The sequence below is a fragment of the Myodes glareolus genome, chromosome 9, assembly GCF_982192425.1.
Source record: "Myodes glareolus chromosome 9, mMyoGla1.1, whole genome shotgun sequence".
NCBI lineage: Eukaryota > Metazoa > Chordata > Mammalia > Rodentia > Cricetidae > Myodes > Myodes glareolus.
The window spans coordinates 80,079,812-80,099,509 of NC_142034.1; the positions used below are offsets into that span (position 1 = coordinate 80,079,812).

General features: G+C 44.4%; 1 protein-coding gene across 1 annotated transcript; it reads right to left on the reverse strand.

Moving 5' to 3' along the window:
• Positions 1–244: 244 nt before the first annotated feature.
• On the reverse strand, positions 245–13,664 carry Il12b (interleukin 12B). The gene is made up of 7 exons (XM_048435970.3): positions 13,577–13,664; positions 8,634–8,909; positions 7,144–7,261; positions 5,212–5,429; positions 3,814–3,962; positions 2,052–2,183; positions 245–1,502 (listed from the first exon to the last, which is right to left on the reverse strand). The coding sequence occupies exons 1-6, from the start codon at positions 13,662–13,664 to the stop codon at positions 2,052–2,054; spliced, it is 981 nt and encodes a 326-aa protein (XP_048291927.2). The 3' UTR covers positions 245–1,502.
• Positions 13,665–19,698: the final 6,034 nt, after the last annotated feature.

Genomic DNA, 19,698 nt, shown 5'->3' on the forward strand with positions numbered 1-19,698 from the left:
GCTTGCAGGGACCTTCCCTGAGCTCAGCAAGGTGCCGATGCTGGGGACACTATAAAAGGAAAGAGCGATTCTGCACCATCGGAGATAAAATCACTTCAAAGAGAAGCAGTTCTTAGATGATGGGGTGGCGGGGGAGGGGGGAGGGGGGCCAGGGGGAGGGTACCCAAATAGACGTGGAAATGGAACGCCTAAGTCAGCTGAGAAAAGTACCAAACCATGGTTGCAAAGAAAAGTTTTTATTTGTTTGGTGTCACAAGGCATAAATAAATAAATAAACAAATAAACAAACAAATAGACAAAGGTGATCACTACAAGAAGCATGGTATTAGGTCACTATGTCGCTGTAGTACCTTCGGGGGCATGAGGAGACCTGTCAGGTCATAACTGTACTCAGGCTGATGAGACAGTGATTCTATATGGTTTTCTTTGCATCCATTCGCATGGTTATTAAGGAACTTTGGATTTTATGTCCTTTAGACACAACTATACTTATATTTCCTCTCAAATGCCAATTCCAAGAGTTCCTTTTCTTCCAAACACCCAGGATGCCTCTATTCTGTGTCTTATGAGAGCTGGAGGTGGGGACTGTCAAGGAGGTAACCAGTTAACTCGTCCTATCCCCTCTCTCCTTCCTTTCTTCTTGAGGTAGTATATCATATAGGCTAGGCTGGCCTTGCACTTGTAATGTAGATGGGGATGATGCTGAATGCCTGATTTTTCTGAAGTTCCTCCATTTTCCTAGTGCTAGGATTAAGGTATGCACCACCGTGCTTAGTTTATTCAGGGCTGGGGACCAAACTCATGGCTTCGTGAAAGTTAGGCAAACACTCTACCGTCTGAGCTATAGCCCCAAACCTGGATTTAGAAAATCTTTTACATTTAGGTATCCAAAGACTATTAGAAGCACAGGTGGTCCTGGCTTCTTATCAATGCCACTGCTAGGAAGTCTTCATTGATGTTGGAGCCAGCACTAATTTCCTTCATAGCTTCTTCATAGTCTCCTAACATCCCCTGTGTCTTTCTTTACTGGTCACAAATACGTAACATTGCTTGTGTCAGAACATTATGCTCTTATTGGTTGTCGCAAAAGCCAGGGTACCTGTGCACTGGTTGAAAAGGTGTTGATGAAAATAAAAAAAATCACACTTTGCATAATAGGGCCTGGTCCCTGTGGATCAGGTCATGAGAACATGAAATAGTCAATACATCTTGGTATACAAATGTTAAGTACAGAAATAAGTTAATAAATACATAAATTACTTAAATATTTAAATAACATAAGGCTCGTTATGTTAATAAATTAGCTCGTGGTCTCAGTGAACATTTGACATTTAAATGTAGAAATATAGCAAAGGTATCATTATGAAGCTAAAACACTGGAAAAGCCAACTAAGTAGAAAAAAGCTTTTGGGAGGGGTCTCTTCCATCATGAGTTTAAACTTTTTTTCCTAATGTCTTCCACTTTTTTTTTTTCTTCCAAAGTTGCATCTTGGGACTAGACCCTGTAAGTAAATGTGAGTGAGTCTGTATTAGTCAGAATCGTACCTCCCATTGCTCAGCACACCTTCTCTCTAGCCATTGGGTTTGGGGATTCCCATGTGAGAAGGATCAGACCTTCCTTAAAGGACTCAGAATTCAATTAGTCTCATGCTTGCCAGGGGCTCTCGAGAGATTTTTCTTAAAAGAGCATCGCATCGGGCTATTAAAAGCTCTTCAGTGGTTGTCAGAGCCCCTAGGACAATGTTCCACTGTATCTACTTCCGGGTCCTCCTGACTCTGATTCCTGACTTTCTTGGCATCTGGCCTTCCTTGCTTTTCCCCCCGTACAAAGGACCCTTGCCTGTTTTCTTTATTGTAATATCCCTGGGCCCAGGACAGTGCCTGAACTAACAAACACATCAAATTAATATCTGGTAATGAACAAATGTTATCCTGATAGCCCCATGCCAGGAATTCTATCCCCTCCTCTCTCACAAACCACGCCACCACTGTTGTCCTCCACCGGGATAGCTGAACGTGTAGGTGTGTCTGGGATTTTTGGACCTGCTCACCTAACTGCAGGGCACAGATGTCCATTTGCTCCACGATGAATTATAGTAGCGATCCTGAGCTTGCACGCGGATCTCTGCACCTTTGAGGCATTTGAGTTTGGTAGAGGTCTTGTCTATCACAGTGTCATTTTTCTACAAAGGAGAGGAAAGTGTGTAAGGGCTTTAGGCAATCTAAGGCAGGCTGGCATGTTCCTGCAGAACATAACCTCCTTAAAGAAACACAGGGTTGTATTAAGGACGCTATCACCACCTGCTGGCAGAAGCTGTAAATACATGTGTAAATGCATGTGTGCGCGCGTGCACACACTCGTGCCATGCCAGGGTTATATAGGCTTTTCATCCAGCTTTTACATAATTTCTGGGAGTTAGAATTCAGGTCTTCATGCTTCAGCAAAAAACACTTCACTGACTTGCCCATCTCCCGGGGGCTTCACTTTTCTGTTTAGTAAGCGTCACCTTCTGTCTCTCTGAATAGTAGTCTTGTTCACAGGCAAAGACTCCAGTATGAGGCTCATGGGGGGACTGAGATCAACCTTCCTTAGTTGTATTCTGGCTATCCAGAAATACTACATTCAACATCCCCCACATGCCTGTCAGCTTACATTGGTGACTTCAAGTCCTGGCAGTACTACTAAATAGCTGTGGGGCTTCAGGAACATGTCTTTGGCTCTCTGTATCTCTCCTTATTTATGAATGGGGCCCATGATAATGCCTGCCTCCAAGAATTGAAGCAGGTAAATACAGTACTTATGTAAAAGTGCTCAGAAAGCTTTTAGCAAGTAGAAAACATCCAACATTACCTATTTAAGATATGAGTGTTAAATACATATACACAGAGCTGAAACTTAGCAAAATTTAGGTAACAGTTACAATGTTTCAAGATAACCTCATTTTCTGCTCCCACTTTTAGAGAGAGCGATTGAATCTCTGAGCTGAATTGTTACCACATTCTAAATGCTATGTAGGAAAAAAAGCCTTCGATTTGTGACTTTAAGGGCTCTATAAAACTGTCTCCAAAAACTTGCAAGAGATCACTGTATTAAGGGCTAGAGGACTGGAAAGCGACCATGTTAGTCTGTATAAGTGTGAGCACCTTGCTTGGTGAAACAATTGCTCTGTATATTATACAAGTAGGAATTATCCATATTGTATGAGGCACAGCACCAATGTTCTAGCCTTTATTACATTCACTTCACTTGGTTGAAACAATCATTTTAGGCTCCTGGAACCTGGGTCTATTTATTTATTTATTTATTTGGTTTTTTCGAGACAGGGTTTCTCTGTAGCTTTGGAACCTGTCCTGGAACTAGCTCTTGTAGATCAGGCTGGCCTCGAACTCACAAAGATGCTCCTGCCTCTGCCTCCCGAGTGCTGGGATTAAAGGCACATGCCACCACTGCCTGGCCCTCTCTTTATCATTGACAGTTATAGTTAAGGATTAGCAGTTGACTGTCCTGGAGGAAGTGGGGTGGTTTGGGTCACAACCTTTGCCTCTAGCAGAGTGATGCTGGGTCCTGGTTCTGACACTGCTCTAGCTAGGTGAACTTGGACAAGTCATAGCCTCTCTGAACGTCACTGTCCTCTGTGAAGAGGCGCCTCTGGGCCTCTGTGTGGGTTGTGTGTGATACACAGAGAGTCCTCAGCACAGGTCTATCCCTGCAGCAAGTGCCTGCCTGGTTGTTAGGATCTTCACATTGTCCCCACATGGGCTGCATAAACCTGACCTGGATACACCATGCCTGTGACCCCGCCCCCACCTTACCCTTTCTCTCTTGTGATAGAGCTGGACATAGAACTTGAGGGAGAAGTAGGAGTGGGGAGTGCTCCAGGAGTCAGGGTACTCCCAGGACACCTCCACCTGAGAGTTCCTCAGCGGCTTCACCTGCAGGTTCTTGGGCGGGTCCGGTTTGACTGCAGAAGAGGATAAACCTCCTTTATTATCTCGCCAGGTTTTGGAGCCTGGGTTTAGGCTTCTGATCTTGGATGATTGATCCTTCCACCTTCGAGTCCCTATAGCCTATCCTCTTCTCTGAGCACCCAGGCAGCCCCTGTGAGGTATGGTGATGGAGGATGCTTCTTCCACGTGAGGAGGTCGCTGTTATGGACAGCATCCTATGTTTTTGAGCCTTTTCTTCACTGCACAGACTGGCAGGCCCCTGCTGTCGTCCTGCTTAATAAAGACTAGTATCTGGGCTCTGCAGTCAGGGACACCCTCTCTGGACTTGATTCCCCACTTTGCACTAAGCATGTAACTGACCCAAGACTTACAATCTACTAGGTGCCACCCCTGGATTCTGTCAGACAATACAGTGAGTATCATGATCTTCAGGTGGCTCTTTCTCCTAGATGGGGAGACATTTCTGGCGTATGCTCCAGTTTAGGAAGCCTAGCTCTGTTCCACACAATGACTATACTGTTCCTGCTAGGCACTTCACAAATGCACTTCATCGTACTGTTACTACAATGAATAATAACAACAACAACAAGAATAATAATAATACTGTAATAATAATACAATGAACAGAGGCTTTAGGCCTCTGCCAAATATCATCTTCTCAGAGGGTACCTCCCTTGCTATCCCCTGTGTCAAGACCCAATCCCACCAACCATAGACTTTCTGAAAATTCTGCATCAAGGTCTCTGATCCCCATCACATTCTATCAGGATGACCTTTCCATGAATATGTGGTAAAGGAAATGAGAAAAGACAAACTCTCTGTCTGTCAATTTAGAAGTAGATGTCTGAAGAATTTTATAACTCCACACATATATGTGATTGCTAGAGAAAAATGGGCTGTGAAAACCGCAGATGGTAGGGAAGTCCTGGTCTCAGGGCAGATGACCCAGTGACTCTCAGATTCATCACTCATCTATCCGGGGAGCAGATGAGACATGTCCCCAAATGCCTGCTGCATGAGGGAAATCAGGGTCTGAGCTGTGAGACTAGAGATCTGGAGAAAGGCAGCTTAATCTTTCAGTTTCCTCCTCTGCAAAATGCAGACAAGAGTTTCTATGTCATGCTTTTCAGGAGGTGCAGAATGAAAAGGTCTTCTGCAGATAAATCCTATGCCCCAGGGGATCATGACCATGTGGCACACGGCATCTTTGCTTCCCAAGCGTGTTTGCTTCCCAAGTGGTACATGCTCCCATGCAAAACTCACTGATGTCCCTGATGAAGAAGCTGGTGCTGTAGTTTTCATATTTGTCCTTGTGCTGCGCCTCCAACATCAGCTCAATGGGCACGGTCTCCTCGGCAGTCGGGCAGGTGACATCCTCCTGGCATGCCACCGAGTACTTCTTATATTCCCTTTGGTTCACTATGCCCTTCTCTGCAGACAGAGATGCCTCTCCACAGCTCACTGCTCGGGAATCAGAGGAGCTGAGGGCCAAGACAGAAATTGCTCTGTGTTATAGATCAGAGAGCTAGTGCCTGGTGACCATCGTCTGTCTGAGCACAGGCTACAGAGCTGGTTAGATTTATCCTCTGGGGTTCAAAAGCCAAGCTAGCCTTTTCCAGGAGAGGACGCTATGAGAGTCTAAAACTTATAACTCTTGCCTAAATAAACCTGGAAATGTTTTAATGCCAGAGAACCTGTTAAACCCCCTCACTGAAAATTTAAATTTTCTCTCTATCATTCATAAGATCAATAAACACTAATTATAAAGAGTTAAAATGACAATGGTGGTGGCGTAGGCCTTAAATCCCAGCACTTGGGAGGCAGAGGCAGGTGAATCCCTGTGAGTTTGAGGCCAGTCTGGTCTATAGGGAGAATTCCCGGACACACTCCAAAGCTACACAGAGAAATCCTGTCTCAAAAACAAAGCAAAGCAATAGCAAAAACAAAACAAAACGGAACGACAAAGATGTTTATAAAGAAAATATACGTGTCTCTGCTGTCCCCATTTTAACTCAAATCTGAGTCCCAGATATAGATATTATTTACAATTTTCTGGAATTTTTAAATGATTATTCAAGATCATCCTATACATATATACATACATGTACATATGTGTTTTTATCTATATTTTAGCATGACTTTAAAAATACAAGAAAATTATATATATATATATGATTTTGTAACCATCTTTTTCCTCTCCTAAAGTATTGTGGGGAGTTCTCTATGAAGAACGTATAAGTTGGGTTATTCTTTTCAATAAATGCACATTACTGCTCTATTGGAGTGTTCCTTTGCCGATTATGCAAACTATTATGTCCCTTATCCATGTACCAGTGTCTTCATGAACATGTACAAGAATTTCTCTAGCAAGAAAATGGGTTTTCTTTTAAGCAAATAGAGGTCTGGCATGCTACCTCAGGCATGTGTCCTGCAATGCACGTGAGTATACCTAGGGGCCCCAGCTCAGAAAATTTTCCTATGAGCAGCAAGGACTTTGATGTCACCCTGAACCATTATTTTTCCTAATTATGTTTAAGTCATAGTAAATTCATGCTGAAGACGGAGAATTGAGTCCCTAATTTACTTATTTAGACAGTAGTGGAGCCCGGGTGTTTATTCCACGGCCCTCCACGTGGCTCAGGGAGTCGGCTAATAACTAACGTTAGCGGCAGAGCGGTCTGACACACTGGCTCGGCAGCTCTGGGAAATGGTTTCCTAGGGAAAGCCCAAGTGTGCTGGTCAAACTGGACTTCAGAATAGCGGAGCAGGGAGGGGAGCGGGGAGAAGTTGGGAAGGCTCTAGGAAAATTTCAGACGGTCTCAGAGGTTTCTAGAATCTGCTTCAGCGTTTCCGAGAGCGAGGCCCTAGAGCACTTGTTTCTGGTTTTGGCACAAGGTAGAGTTTTTGGCAAGTTCTTTGTAGCTAAGAGTTCTCTCTAATTTCTCCCCATGGTGCTGTAAGCCTTAATGAAGAGCTGCCAGGCAATTTGGATGAGTGAATTCAAACTCACCTAACAACTATCCTCGGAGGGCCGGCTTAAGGCTTAAAACTGAGGGAAAGTGGAAAAAAAAAATACAGAATCGACTTTGCTGTCCCCATACCCTTCACTGATAAACCATGGACAGTTTGTACTTAAGTTCTGTGTGAGCTAGGTCTAGGATAATGTTGAGAAGTCAGAGCGGCTCTCTTCCTTACCTGCTGCTGCTTTTGACATTGAACTTCAAGTCAGAGCTGATGGATGTCAGCCACCAGCAGGTGAACCGTCCGGAGTAATTTGCTGCCTCGCATTTCAGGAAGGTCTTATTTTTGGGATCTGTGTCAGAAAAGAAAGAAAAAAAATCCAACATTGAGGCATTTTCTTTTAGTAAAGAAAGATTAGGATTAATTTTTTTTTTTGTGAATGAATCACAAGCCACTAAATGGTATAAGGGTGGGGATTTTTTTTTTAAGTAACTTTGGAAAGAGCTTATTTCATCTTACAGCTTGTACCTCATCCAGCAAAGTCAGGGCAGGAATTCTAAATGGGAACCTGGAAGCAGGAAGTTTACTGGCTTCTGCCCCAGGTTTTGCTCTGCTTGCTTTCTATTTGTTTGTTTGTATTTTATGTATGAGCGCTCTGCATGTATACCTACATGCCACCAAAATACACCTGGTATTCTTTTATCAGCTTCATGGAAAAAGCTGCCCTCTTGGCATGTGTTTCGGCACAGACTGGTAAGACCTGGATAGGATGCTCATTCCGTAGAGTGTGATATACTGCTCGCACTTACATTACATCCATTAGACAGAAATATTCAGTTTTTTTTCAAAGTTGTCACACCAGCATTGAGCTATCAAATGGACACATTGGGTAACTTTTAACAGATGTCCAACGACGTCGTTGTTACTAAAAGAAAACCTGAGACCTTGCATTAGGAAAGACAACCACACTCTCTCGGTCTCTCTCGGTGTAAGATATTAATGGCCGATAGCCCAAGAATTCCAGGAAAACTGAGGGAAATGGAGATTCTAGGTCTTGTGGTTAATCAATAACTGCGTTAAATATGTTCTTTTCGAATGTTTAGTGTTTCTGTTTCTTGGGAGGGGCAAATGGTCTCCAAAGATAGTGAAGCTGATAAAGTTGCTCTGAAAGCACATGGACCAAGTTCACTAAGCAGTCAGGGAGAAACGCCAGGAGTGATGTCATGCACTTGTAATCTCAGAGCCGGGGAGGCAGAGACAGGAGGATATCTGGGTGTTACTGGCCAGCCAGTCCATCTTATTGGTGAGCTATGGGCCAATGAGAGTTCTTGTCTCAAAGAAGACGAAAAGCAATCCAAGGATAATATCCAAGGTTGTCTTTGGCCTCCACATACATATGTACCTGTACACACACACACACACACACACACACACACACCTTTCTTCCTTCCTTCCTTCCTTTTTTCCTTCCTTCCTTCCTTCCTTCCTTCTTTCCTTCCTTCCTTCCTTCCTTCCTTCCTTTCTTTTTAATTTTTAATTTTTCAAGACAGGGTTTTTCTGTAGCTTTGAGCCTGTCCTGGAAACTAACCCTTGTAGACCAGGCTGGCCTCAAACTCATAGATCCTCTCTCTCTCTCTCTCTCTCTCTCTCTCTCTCTCTCTCTCTCTCGGAAGGGATGTAGAAGAAAAGTTACTATCCTAGACTATGCCAGGGAATGAAATTACCTTTCTGGTCCTTTAAAATATCAGTGGACCAAATTCCATTTTCCTTCTTGTGAAGCAGCAGACGTGAGTGGCTCAGAGTCTTGCCTCCTTTGTGGCAGGTGTACTGGCCCGCTTCTAAAAACTCTTTGACTTGGATGGTCAGGGTTTTCCCAGAGCCTACAATATCATCCTTCTTGTCTGAGGTCCAGATGATACCATCTTCTTCAGGAGTGTCACAGGTGAGGACCACTCTCTCTCCAGGTGTATCAGGGGACCAGTCCACCTCTACAACATAAACTGGAGAGGACCAGCAGTGAAGACCTGGATGGTGAACTGCATGAACCCTGGGAATAGGTTTCAGTCACCGTCTCGGCAACCCCACTGTCTGGACACATCACTGCTTACAAGAGTTTTGAAATGCTTGCTGAGATGGTCTCAGGGCATGGCGCCCTGTCTAGACTCAAGGTCACAGAATAGAAAAATAGTTTTATAACTGCCACCAAGTCATTAACTGGCAGGTGGCCTGTAATCATTAATCCCTGATTAGTAGGCACATAGGGGAAACCTTGAAACAAGACAGATACAAACAACACAAGATCGGTTGTGAGAGGTCAGGGAGTGGAGGTGGGGCTGGGGTGGGGAATGAGCTGCCAGTTCACAGGGAATATGGCTGGGTGTGGTGCTGAGCAGAGTAACACAGTGGCTTAAAGCATAGGTATGGAGGAAGATAGACCGGGAAATCCCATGGCCTCTAATTGGATTCTGAGTAAGGTGCTGAACCACCAGGAGCCTCAGAGTCCTTGCAAGATGGTAGAAACAATAGTGTCTATGCTTGTAGATCAGCTATGAGAATAGACAGATAAAAGCATACACCTCAGCACAGTAACTACAGTATAACTGTGTGCTAGCTTCATCATCATCATCAGCAGCAGCAGCAGCAGCATCAGCATCAGCATCAGCATCAGCATCAGCATCATCCACAGACTGAAGTACCAGGCAAATACACTGAAAAACTCTTAACAATTATCCAGGAAGACTTTAGGTTTTTGTCCCTTTCTGTGCGAACCTCATCAACGGAGACTGTCATTAGCAGCTTTTTTTTTTAAAGAGCTAATTTACACTAGTGTGGGTAAGTAGATAAGAGTTCCCTCATTTTTGGAGGAATGTGTTGATGCCAAAGGGCTAAGCAAGGTCCCATCAAGTGTGAAGTGTAACAAGTGCTATGGTTCAGACCTTTTGTCTCCTGTGCCATGCAATGGGTTTCTAATCCACTGAAATTTTCTAAACGAGCCTCCAGGAATAGTTCCATAAGGTATTCTGGAGAGTGTCACACTAAATCTCCATTCATCTGGTTAACTTATGAATTATTAAACAAAAGAATAACAATGCAGCGGTCCTCAAAGCCTGGTGGGCTCCCAACTTCCATCATCAACATCCCCAGGAAACATCCGTGATGCGTGTTCTCGGTTGCTGAGTCAGAAATGTTGGGGTGGCCCCAGTGGCCCCTTTGGTAAGTCTTCTAGATAATCTTGATGCTTGATTAGATATGGGAGCCATAGTAGTGAAGAGCTGGGGATTTGGAATGGCGCAGCTATGGACCAGAACCAGCCAAAGGCCTTAAGAAAGCCTTGGGTGTGGAAAGGGACTCAGGCTACTTTAAGCTTTGTGGCATCAGCTTACTTTAGAGAACTTCACATTGTAGCCCAGGCTGGCCTCAAACTCAGGGTAGTCTTCTTGCCTTGGCAAGTTCAGGGATTACAGGCCTGTAACCCTTGCCTGGCTCTCATGCCATTATTTTAAAAACGAAAGTGAGATATTAGTGCTTTCTGTAGGACTGGCATATAAACTAATTGGTATGCAAGCTGAAGACAGTTCCCTTAAGTGCCCCGCGCATGGTGGCTTTGTGATTGGCATTCAAGCATAAAGCATTGTGAAACGCATGGCTCTCACTTCACATCAGTGGGATTTGTAACTGCTGAATGGGAAGCAAAGATAAGAGGTAAAAGAAAAAAAATCACTCGAGGCCAAACTCTTTGGAAATCATTAGCCTGAGCTGACACCAAACCTCAGGAACCCTTGGCTTCCTCCAGGTTCCCTTTGTTCCCCAGGCAACTGAACAGCACTGCAGGTTACTTTCCTGTTAGAACCTGGACTCAGAAACCTCAGAAGACCTTGGCTCAAGGGCAGGGAAAGAACTTCCTAGGACTGTTGGAAGCAGAGCTTAGGTGTCCCCTGAACTACAGGCTATCACTGCGTCTTCCTCAGAAGCCTTCTCTGTTTCTCACATTGATTTTCAAAAACTTCTGTGGTTTGCCAGGTCTGAAGTAATGAAGGAGTTAACTCAGCCCGGACCTCAGTTCCTTCCTAAACTCTCTAAAATCTCCAGGCTGTAGATCTGACTGTGGCAGCAGCTTTACTTAGGAAAGGGTCCAACTTTCTATTGGGGTGGGAGGCCAGACTTCTTAAAATTATTATTTTTAAAATAGCATTTAATTTTTTCCTCTGTCCGTGCGTGCGTGCGTGTGTGTGTGTACTTGTAAATATGCTACAGCTCTTGTCTGGAGATCAGAGGGCAGTTTGGAGAGATTGGCCCTCTCCTTCCATCATGTGGATCTCTGTGATCAGTGATCACGTCCAGGTCACCAGACTTGGCAGCAGATACCCTTACCTGCCCTGTTATTCTCTAGTTCCTGTTGACCTTTGGATTGAAAATATTAACCGAAGGGTCCAAGAATAAGAATATAGAAATGTAGATTCCAGAAATAAAAATGCAGAAATAAAGAAGTATAAAGTTGTAAGCCTAGAAGAATGAGTTCAGGCTGTCAAAAGATTAACTATCAACAGTGGGTTACTCTGCTTTACAAACAAAATATTTATAAGGCCAAAGCATCTCTCTGCAAACTGAAAGTTAGCTGAAGATAACACCCTGGCCAGCTGTGATTAACGAGAGATACAAGCTGAGTTAACCTTTAGGAGGTGGCTATACATGACCTCTGGGTTATGCATTATCCCTGCTATGTGAAACGAGCAGATCAAAGGGGAGACCACAGGGCTTCAGTGAACACCCCCTGAAGATACCAGGGAAGACAATAGATTCAGTACAAACACTAGTTTAACTGAAAAACTCTTAATGCAGATTGTAAAGGAAGGCAAGCCGTATCCTAATTTTACCTTGAGATTGTAAAAATTCCTTTGTTCAGACCTAATGCTTGATGCCCCTTACTATAAGAAGGTGGGCTCAGAAACTGGCCTTTGCCATAGCCTTATTTATAAACCCGTCTGGGACTGTGGTCTCAGCTAGCTGATAAGCTTTTTGTGCCCTGCGGTTGTTTTTTATTTTTTATTTTTGTCGTGGGATAAAGTTTGCTTCTGGTTTATTAGACTTGGTGGTCTGTCCCCATCTTTGCGCTCTTCCTCTATGGACCCAACACTGATCTCATTTTCTGTAGGTGCCAATTTTGGTATTATACTGTCTGCCTTCTCAAAATATTGTTTATAATCATCAGCCAAGAAATCTTTTCATTTTTAATTTATGTCCATTTCCTCCTTATGGGCACAGGAAACAGTTGCTTCTTGTCCTCCTTGTAAAATCGTCTAACGCTTAAACCCACAGACTCTGACGTGAGACTAACTGGGATCAAGTCCTGTCTTAATCTCTTGAGTCTCAGTTTTCAAAACCTGTAAAATGGAATACTGATAGCTCCTACTTTATATGGTTGTTGTAAAATTAAATGAGGTTCTGTGTTCAATAAATATTAAACATTACAATAGTAGATGTGGTGGTTTGAAAGAAAATAGCCCCCAAGGGGAGTGTCACTACTAGGAGGTGTGGCCTTGTTGGAGTAGGTGTGGCCTTGTTGGAGGAAGCGTGTCACTGTGGGAGTGGACTTTGAGATCTCCTTTGCTTAAGCTACACTCACTGTGGCAGACAGTTCACTTCCTGTTGTCTGTGGACCAAGATGTAGAACTCTCAGCTATGTCTCCAGCACCATGTCTACCTACACACTGCCATGTCCCACCATGATGATAATGGACTGAGCCTCTGAACTGTAGGTGAACCACCACAACCTAAATGATTTCCTTTGTAAGAGTTGCCATGGTCATGGTGTCTCTTCATAGCAACAGAAACCCTAACTAAGACAGTGTAGCTCTGAAAGCATAAATCACTGATATTATTACCTTGGATTTCAGGAAGCATTTGAGATTCTTTTAGGTCCATATGAAGACTGAGTGGATGGACATTTGCTCAGTGTGAGACTGTACAAAGACAGAGAGAACTCCTTGCTATGCCAACACTATTAGTCTGCAAATAATCTTATTGCCCTTGGGGTAATGGCAAGTTCGGAGACTTTGTTTTAAACAATAGGGCTTGCTAATATTTATGTTCATTTTACCATGTGTTGTGCTCTGTATTCATTAACATAGTCAATAGCCCACGTGGTCAGTGCCGTTATTGACACCCAGCTAAGAAAATGGAGGTCATGAGGCTATCCAGCTCAAGGTTTCAGAATCAATACCTGGCAGAACCCTGATTTGAACCCAAGTCAATATGAATGCCAACCCTGAAGTGGCCAGAGGAAATCCGTCACAGAGCCCACTCAGAGAACAATGTGTGGAGGAGCAGGTGAGGGCAGAAGACACTTTTGCTACTTTTGAAATTCTCTACTAGGGAATTTCAGTTGCTTGGAAGAGTTGTCTTCTAGGATTCCAGGCCAAAGTTCATGTCCCCTTGTCACCACAGGCCACCAAAACTCCCTTTCTGTCATCCAACATGAAAACCAAACCAGGCAGAGACTGGCCCCAGAGATGGAAGAAGGGAGATTAGCCCTGCATCTTTCCCAAGGCAAGGCATTCCTGAGGAGACCTCGTGCGTGGCGGTCCATTTCAGTCTCCTTTCCCAGCGGCTGCCTTGGGCACAGTCTTAGAACCTGGAGCCCCATAGAAAGCAAGGAAAGATTGCTTACCACCCTTCTCCAGCTCCCATATGGCCATGAGTGGAGACGCCAGCAGAACCACAGCGAACCAGGAGATGGTTAGCCTCTGATGACACATCTGTGTGGAGAAGCAGGAGGAAGAGGAGGAGGAAAGGCAAAGAAGAGACAGGAAAACAGGGCAGAGAATGTCAACTATAATCCAATTAACCAAACCCATACTTCCTCTGCCTTCTTTTTTTTTTTTAAAAAAAATATTTATTTATTATGTATACAGTGTTCTGTCTGTGTATATGCCTTGGCACCAGATCTTATTACAGGTGGTTATGAACCACTATGTGGTTGCTGGGAATTGAACTCAGGACCTCTGGAAGAGCAGTCAGTGCTTTTAACCTCTGAGCCATCTCTGCAGCTCTTCTTCTGCCTTCTAAATATTGCCTTTCCCCTTCCCCTTCCTCACTGTCAGCTAGTAGGATTATCGGAGGTCCAGTCTATTTTTGGGTAGAAACATCTCCAAATGGAGAACCACAGGCTACCTGGAGCTGAGAGAATCCTAGGACCCAGACATCTGATACTATTTGGTCTTTTAAATATGTCTTTATTTCTATTGTATGTGTGCGTGTGTGCGTGTGCGCATTAGCGCGCGTGGAGGTCAGAGGACAACTTTTGGCAGTTGGTGCTTTCCTTCCACTGTGGGAGCAGGGCTCGAACCCAGGACATCAGGCTTGTGCGGCTGACGTTTGAGCTGCTGAATTTGTCTTGCTGATACTGCTCTTCTCCCCTTCCTTCCTTTTTGAAATGGAGTCTCGACCCCAGCTGTCCTGAAACTCGCTGTGTAGACTAGGCTGGTCTCAAATCCACAGAGATCCACCTGCCTCTGCCTCCTGAGCGCTGGGATTAAAGGTGTGCACCATCACATCTGGCTCATTATCTTATCAGTTTAAGGATCAGAAACACAAGCTTAGAGGTGGAACTTGGCTTCCTGGAACCACGTGCAGCACTTAGTTCTGATTGTAATGGTAATATAACACCTATGGAGCTTTGAACAGAGCGGGGTAAAGGCTTCACCTACACACTGCTTTCCGGGACCAATACTGTGTGCTATGAGTATTTACTCAGACGGTGTGAGCTCTGCCACCCCTCTCATTGAGCAGCTGTATCCCTGCCCATTGTGCAGAATGTACTGGGATGCCCTAGGCTAAAGGACCAGGTCAGGTGTGGGAAAGGTAATGTAGTGGTAAACTTTCAAGTTCTCGCAAGAACCTGTAGTGGCTTAGATTTTCAAAACATTGACAGAAAGTACTCCAAATTCTAAGACAGCTCTCACCCTGGAAACAAAACTTAGCATTTTGTAAGCTTGAGTATAAGATATAACCCAGACTTACTAAGACTACTGAGTCTCAGCCCAGATTGTGTGATTTAACATGTCTTTAGGGTTCCTGAAGCTGATGCTTTGGGTCCATGAAACTCATAAGGCAAACATGTTAGCCAGTGTTTAAGGTCCAGAATGCCTACAAATCAGGTGTTCTTTGGCAGAAGACCATGACATATTGATTCACCCACCATGGAATTTTGAAGTACATAAGGCAGCCACCATCTTATATTGTAACGCAATCTAGATTAACACCCAGGGTTAACAGAAATCTTTTGACTGGAAAGTTTATACCACACTCATGAATGTGTTTGAGATAATTAGTGTCTAATTAATTCCCTTCAGAAACACCCCCCTCTACCTTGGAGGATGCTACTACCATCTGGCAGGGATAAGATTTGAGAGACCACAGGTCTAATCCATATGAATTAAGGATTAGCTGTTCTAGGCAAATGCCTTAAAAAAATGAACACACTTTGGTTCTAGATCCTGGCTTTGTCAGAATTACTGCTAACGTTTGCGGACCTTGCTGTGTTCTCTCTTTCCTTACAGATATCATCAACGACAGAGACAGGACCAGAATCCAGGCCTTGTTCAGGTCCAAGTTATCATACAGCCAAGTACTAGCTGAAACGGGCACTGGTTGGGCACATCCACAGGCTTGGAGTTAAGCAGACAAGGGCTTGGACTCTGGCCCTGCGACTCAGTAGCTGAGTGGTGTGGGTCTTGGTCCTCTGAGCCCTACTCTCCTCTCCTGTAAAAGGGCATAGTAAAGGCGTGTGTGGTTTTAAAGGGCTGTGAGGTGTGCAGTGATATATATATATATATATATACACACACACACACACACATACATACGTATATATATATACATGTGTATGTATGTATATGTGTATCTATCTATCTATCTATCTATCTATCTATCTATCTATCTATCTAGATAACATAGTGGGCAACTGATGGCGTGTTACCTCGCACTAGCCGAAGAACCAGGGAAACATGCGAAATTCTTTCTGTTTCGTATGCAGAGGGTTTAAAAATTAAAAAAAAATCTGCCAGGCTGTAGAGAGATGCCCAGGGAAAGCGATGCAATTATATCTGTCTGTAAAACCCAGATGGCAGCTCTCTGGGAAGGGAAAAGGGCAGAGATTCCTGGCATCTCCTGGCAATCTCTTCATATGCTCACAGCACAGGGGTTTTCCCCTTTGGCTGCATGCCAGAAATTTCCTCTGTGTGGCTCGGATGCATCTGAACATCACACGTGTACCGTGTTTCAGGTTGAAGGGAGCCCTGGCAATGGTTCAAGGCACACGCTTCATCACAGCATCACCTTGTGCATCTTAGAGCACAGAGTACCAGCAAAGGGTGAAGATGTTGGTGAGCCACCTCTTAACCAAACCCACACAAACAAAAAAGGTGCAGGATGTGGCGAAGCTTTGGCTTTCCGGTTGAGCAACAGACACCAGGGAACTATTATCTCTCTCTCACGCCACAATTCTTCGACACAATAACTTTCGATGATTCAGTCTCTTTTTTTTTTGGTTTTGAGTTTTTTTAAATATGATTTTGTTAGTTTTCTAAACTTCTGAGATTCTTGGACAGACCCAGGAACCCCGGGTTAGACAGTCCAACTCCCTAAGAGTATGTAAATGCTCCTAACATTGCTGCCAACCTGGGCACAGGGCACCTGAGTGGACAGCCCTTTTGCAAGTTTCATTCTGTTATTTTTTAAATTCAAAAATAGAAATAGTATTTAAAAATAAAAATGCTCAGAAATAACAATGCACAGTACAGACGGCCTGAGCGGTGTGGGCAAAGGGTCATGGTCCCAGAGCCAGGCAGACCTTGCTCTGCCCCTTGTTAGTTATGTGACCCTGACAAGTTGAACTGACTTCTGCAAACCTTATACTCCTAGACTGTAAAATGGGAACCACATCAGGACAGGAGTTCATAAAACAATCCATAGAAAGTGCCTGCTTGATCTGCAAATGAAATCAGGACCCCCAAATACCCACTCTTCTCCTCCCTCAACGATGGCAATAATTTGGTTACATCTTTAATGTCTATGTCCCCCATACTGAGGCCTGATGGCCGAATTCATGTCTGTCTTATCTTATACCTAGAAGGTGTAAGAGTCTAGCCTAGAGGGAGTCCATGGATTATTGGTATATTTCAGATCTCAGCAGAATGAACTTTGGAGGCGACCTAACCTCATCCTGAAACACTGCTTGCACAAATTGAGCAGCCAACTGAGACTTCGTGGTTGCTGTGTAAAAATGTGTGGTCAACCTGATCCCTCTGGTACCCCTGACTTTACCTGGGCAAGCAGAAGAAACGAGCCCAGGAAGATGATCTTCCACCCCCTTTCTCACAGATTTTAGAACCCTTTAGGAAGGAGTTTTGAACACGACCAAAGCTTTTCGGTTTTGATGAGGTGGTGAAGTCTCCTAAAAAGCCACAGGGAACCCCAGAACCCAGCTATGCATGTGACTGTCACAGCTGTCTCTATAGCCCACCACAGGGAGGGAAGCAAGCATGGCATTCCGTTACGAGTTTAGTAACTGTAAGGGGTGCAGGAAAGCTTTTTAAAAAGTTTTCACTAGTAAGGCAAGAACTTAACTACACTTGTTAAGAGACAGGCATTAGTACCGATGAACATGTATATATGTGTGTGTATCTATATAAGACAAAGCAAACCATCTGGGAGGTGGTGGCGCACGCCTTTAATCCCAGCACTCAGGAGGCATAGGCAGGCAGATCCCTATGAGTTCAAGGCCAGCCTGGTCTACAAGAGCTAGTTCCAGGACAGACTTCAAAGCTACAGAGAAACCCTGTCTTGAAAGATAAAATAATAATAATAATAATAATAATAATAATAATAATAATAATAATAAGGGACTGGAGAGATAGCTCAGCAGTTGAGAGCACTGGTTGCTCTTCCAGAGGACCTAGGTTCAATTCCCAGTACCCACATGCAGCTCACAATTGTCTGCAGTTCAAGTTCCAGGGGATCTGACACCTTTTCTGACATATATGTAGGCAAAACACTAACACACATGGAATGAAAATAAATAAATCATCAAATCCAAATAATAATAATAATAATAATAATAAAAGACAAAGCGAACCAATCTATCAGATACACATCTATTACAGGGTTTCACACATTATTAGGAACTCATTCTATTTTTTTGAGACAGAGTTTCAAACTCTTTCTGTAGCTGAAACTGGCCCTAAACCCCCAAATTTGTTCATTCTGCCCCCACTTCCAAAATTTGCAGAGTACAGGTGTATGCCATCGCATCTGTAATTAGCTGACTTTTTAAAACAAATATTTGTGTCCCCAAGTGTCTAGCTTTCACCAGCAGATAAGCCATAAGGAAGACCTGCAGACTCCCTTCACCCCCGCTCCCAGACTGCCTGCTTCAGGAGTGGCACAGCCTTTAGGCACAGGGAATTAGTGGCAGGAAGCAGGAGAGGACTCACCTTGGTAGTTACAGGCTGCCTGGTCTGGTGTGCCTCGACCGCTGCTCCTTCTGCCGTTGCAGTTGCTCCTAGAGCTTATATACTCTACTCCTACAGAACTCTCTGATGGAAACCCAAACTAGAAACTGACTAGTCCCAGTTGCAACATTGAAAACTAGCGTCAAAACATTTTGGGGAATTTTAAGAAGTTCCTCCCCCCCCTCCTCCCTGTCTCTCGGTGTGCACCCATCACACAGAGGGAATACAGACATCAAAATCCCAGGTAAGAGGAAATGACTTCGGGGTGTGGAAAAAGGAAGAAGACAGATGTTAATTTCTGTTTGCATCACGCCCAAGGTGAATAGAGGCAGCAATAGCCAACCTCCCCAGGATTTCACAGGCTGGGGAAAAAAGGAAGGTCATGTCCCCAACTGAGTTCATGGTTCAGCCACAGTCTAACAACGAGGTGCTACCGGCCCTAAAGAATAATCTACAATTCTGAAGTCAAGGTAGATGAGATGACCGGCAAAGAGCATCGTGTATCTGGGCCAGCTTTCTCTGTTAACATCTGGGTTCAGAAGCTATTACCACCTATTTGATTGCATGCACCCCCCCTCCCCACTCTGTTCTATATCTACAGGCAGCCTCAGGGAGGTGGGCAACTAAGATTCACTGTGTTCTGGGGCATCTCCTATGCTCATAGGTCCTTACTCATGGACCAATGATAACAGGAGCTGAACTAGTCGCAGGCAAGTTTACAGATGCCCGATGCCGTACTCAAAAGTCACTTTTGCATACTCAGACTATACCGTTTCATTATGCACATATCTGCGGTTCAAGAAACCCCGAGTAATTTTCTCCTCTTAGGGAATTTAAAATTGCAAAGAGGTGAGCAGTGGTGTACATGGTGTTAACTCCCTTCCCCATCTGCATTCAGAAATACCAGTACTTGCACGTCTAGTTGGCTTCAGATGTGGGCCACTCTCAAAGCTGCCGATAGAGGGCGCTTCGGTGAGGCCATCCTCGCAGTTGGGACGCACCGGCTCGCTTCTCCATTCCTGCCCCAGGCCTGGGTCCCCGCCGCCTGGGAAGTTCCTAGGGCTGAGGCTGGACTCGGTCAGGTTTCGGGTGGTGCAGATTTCCGGGCTAACTTTCTTCGAAGTGTCAGCCTGCCTAGGGGGGAAAACGGGAAACTTGGGTGAGAACTGCGGAGCTTCCCAGCTGCAAACTTCCTCCCTTCTGCAGCCCAGCTGCAATCCCTCTGGTTCTAACCCGCTCTCGGCTGAGAGTGGAGACGGGCAGCCGAAGCAAGGTAGCA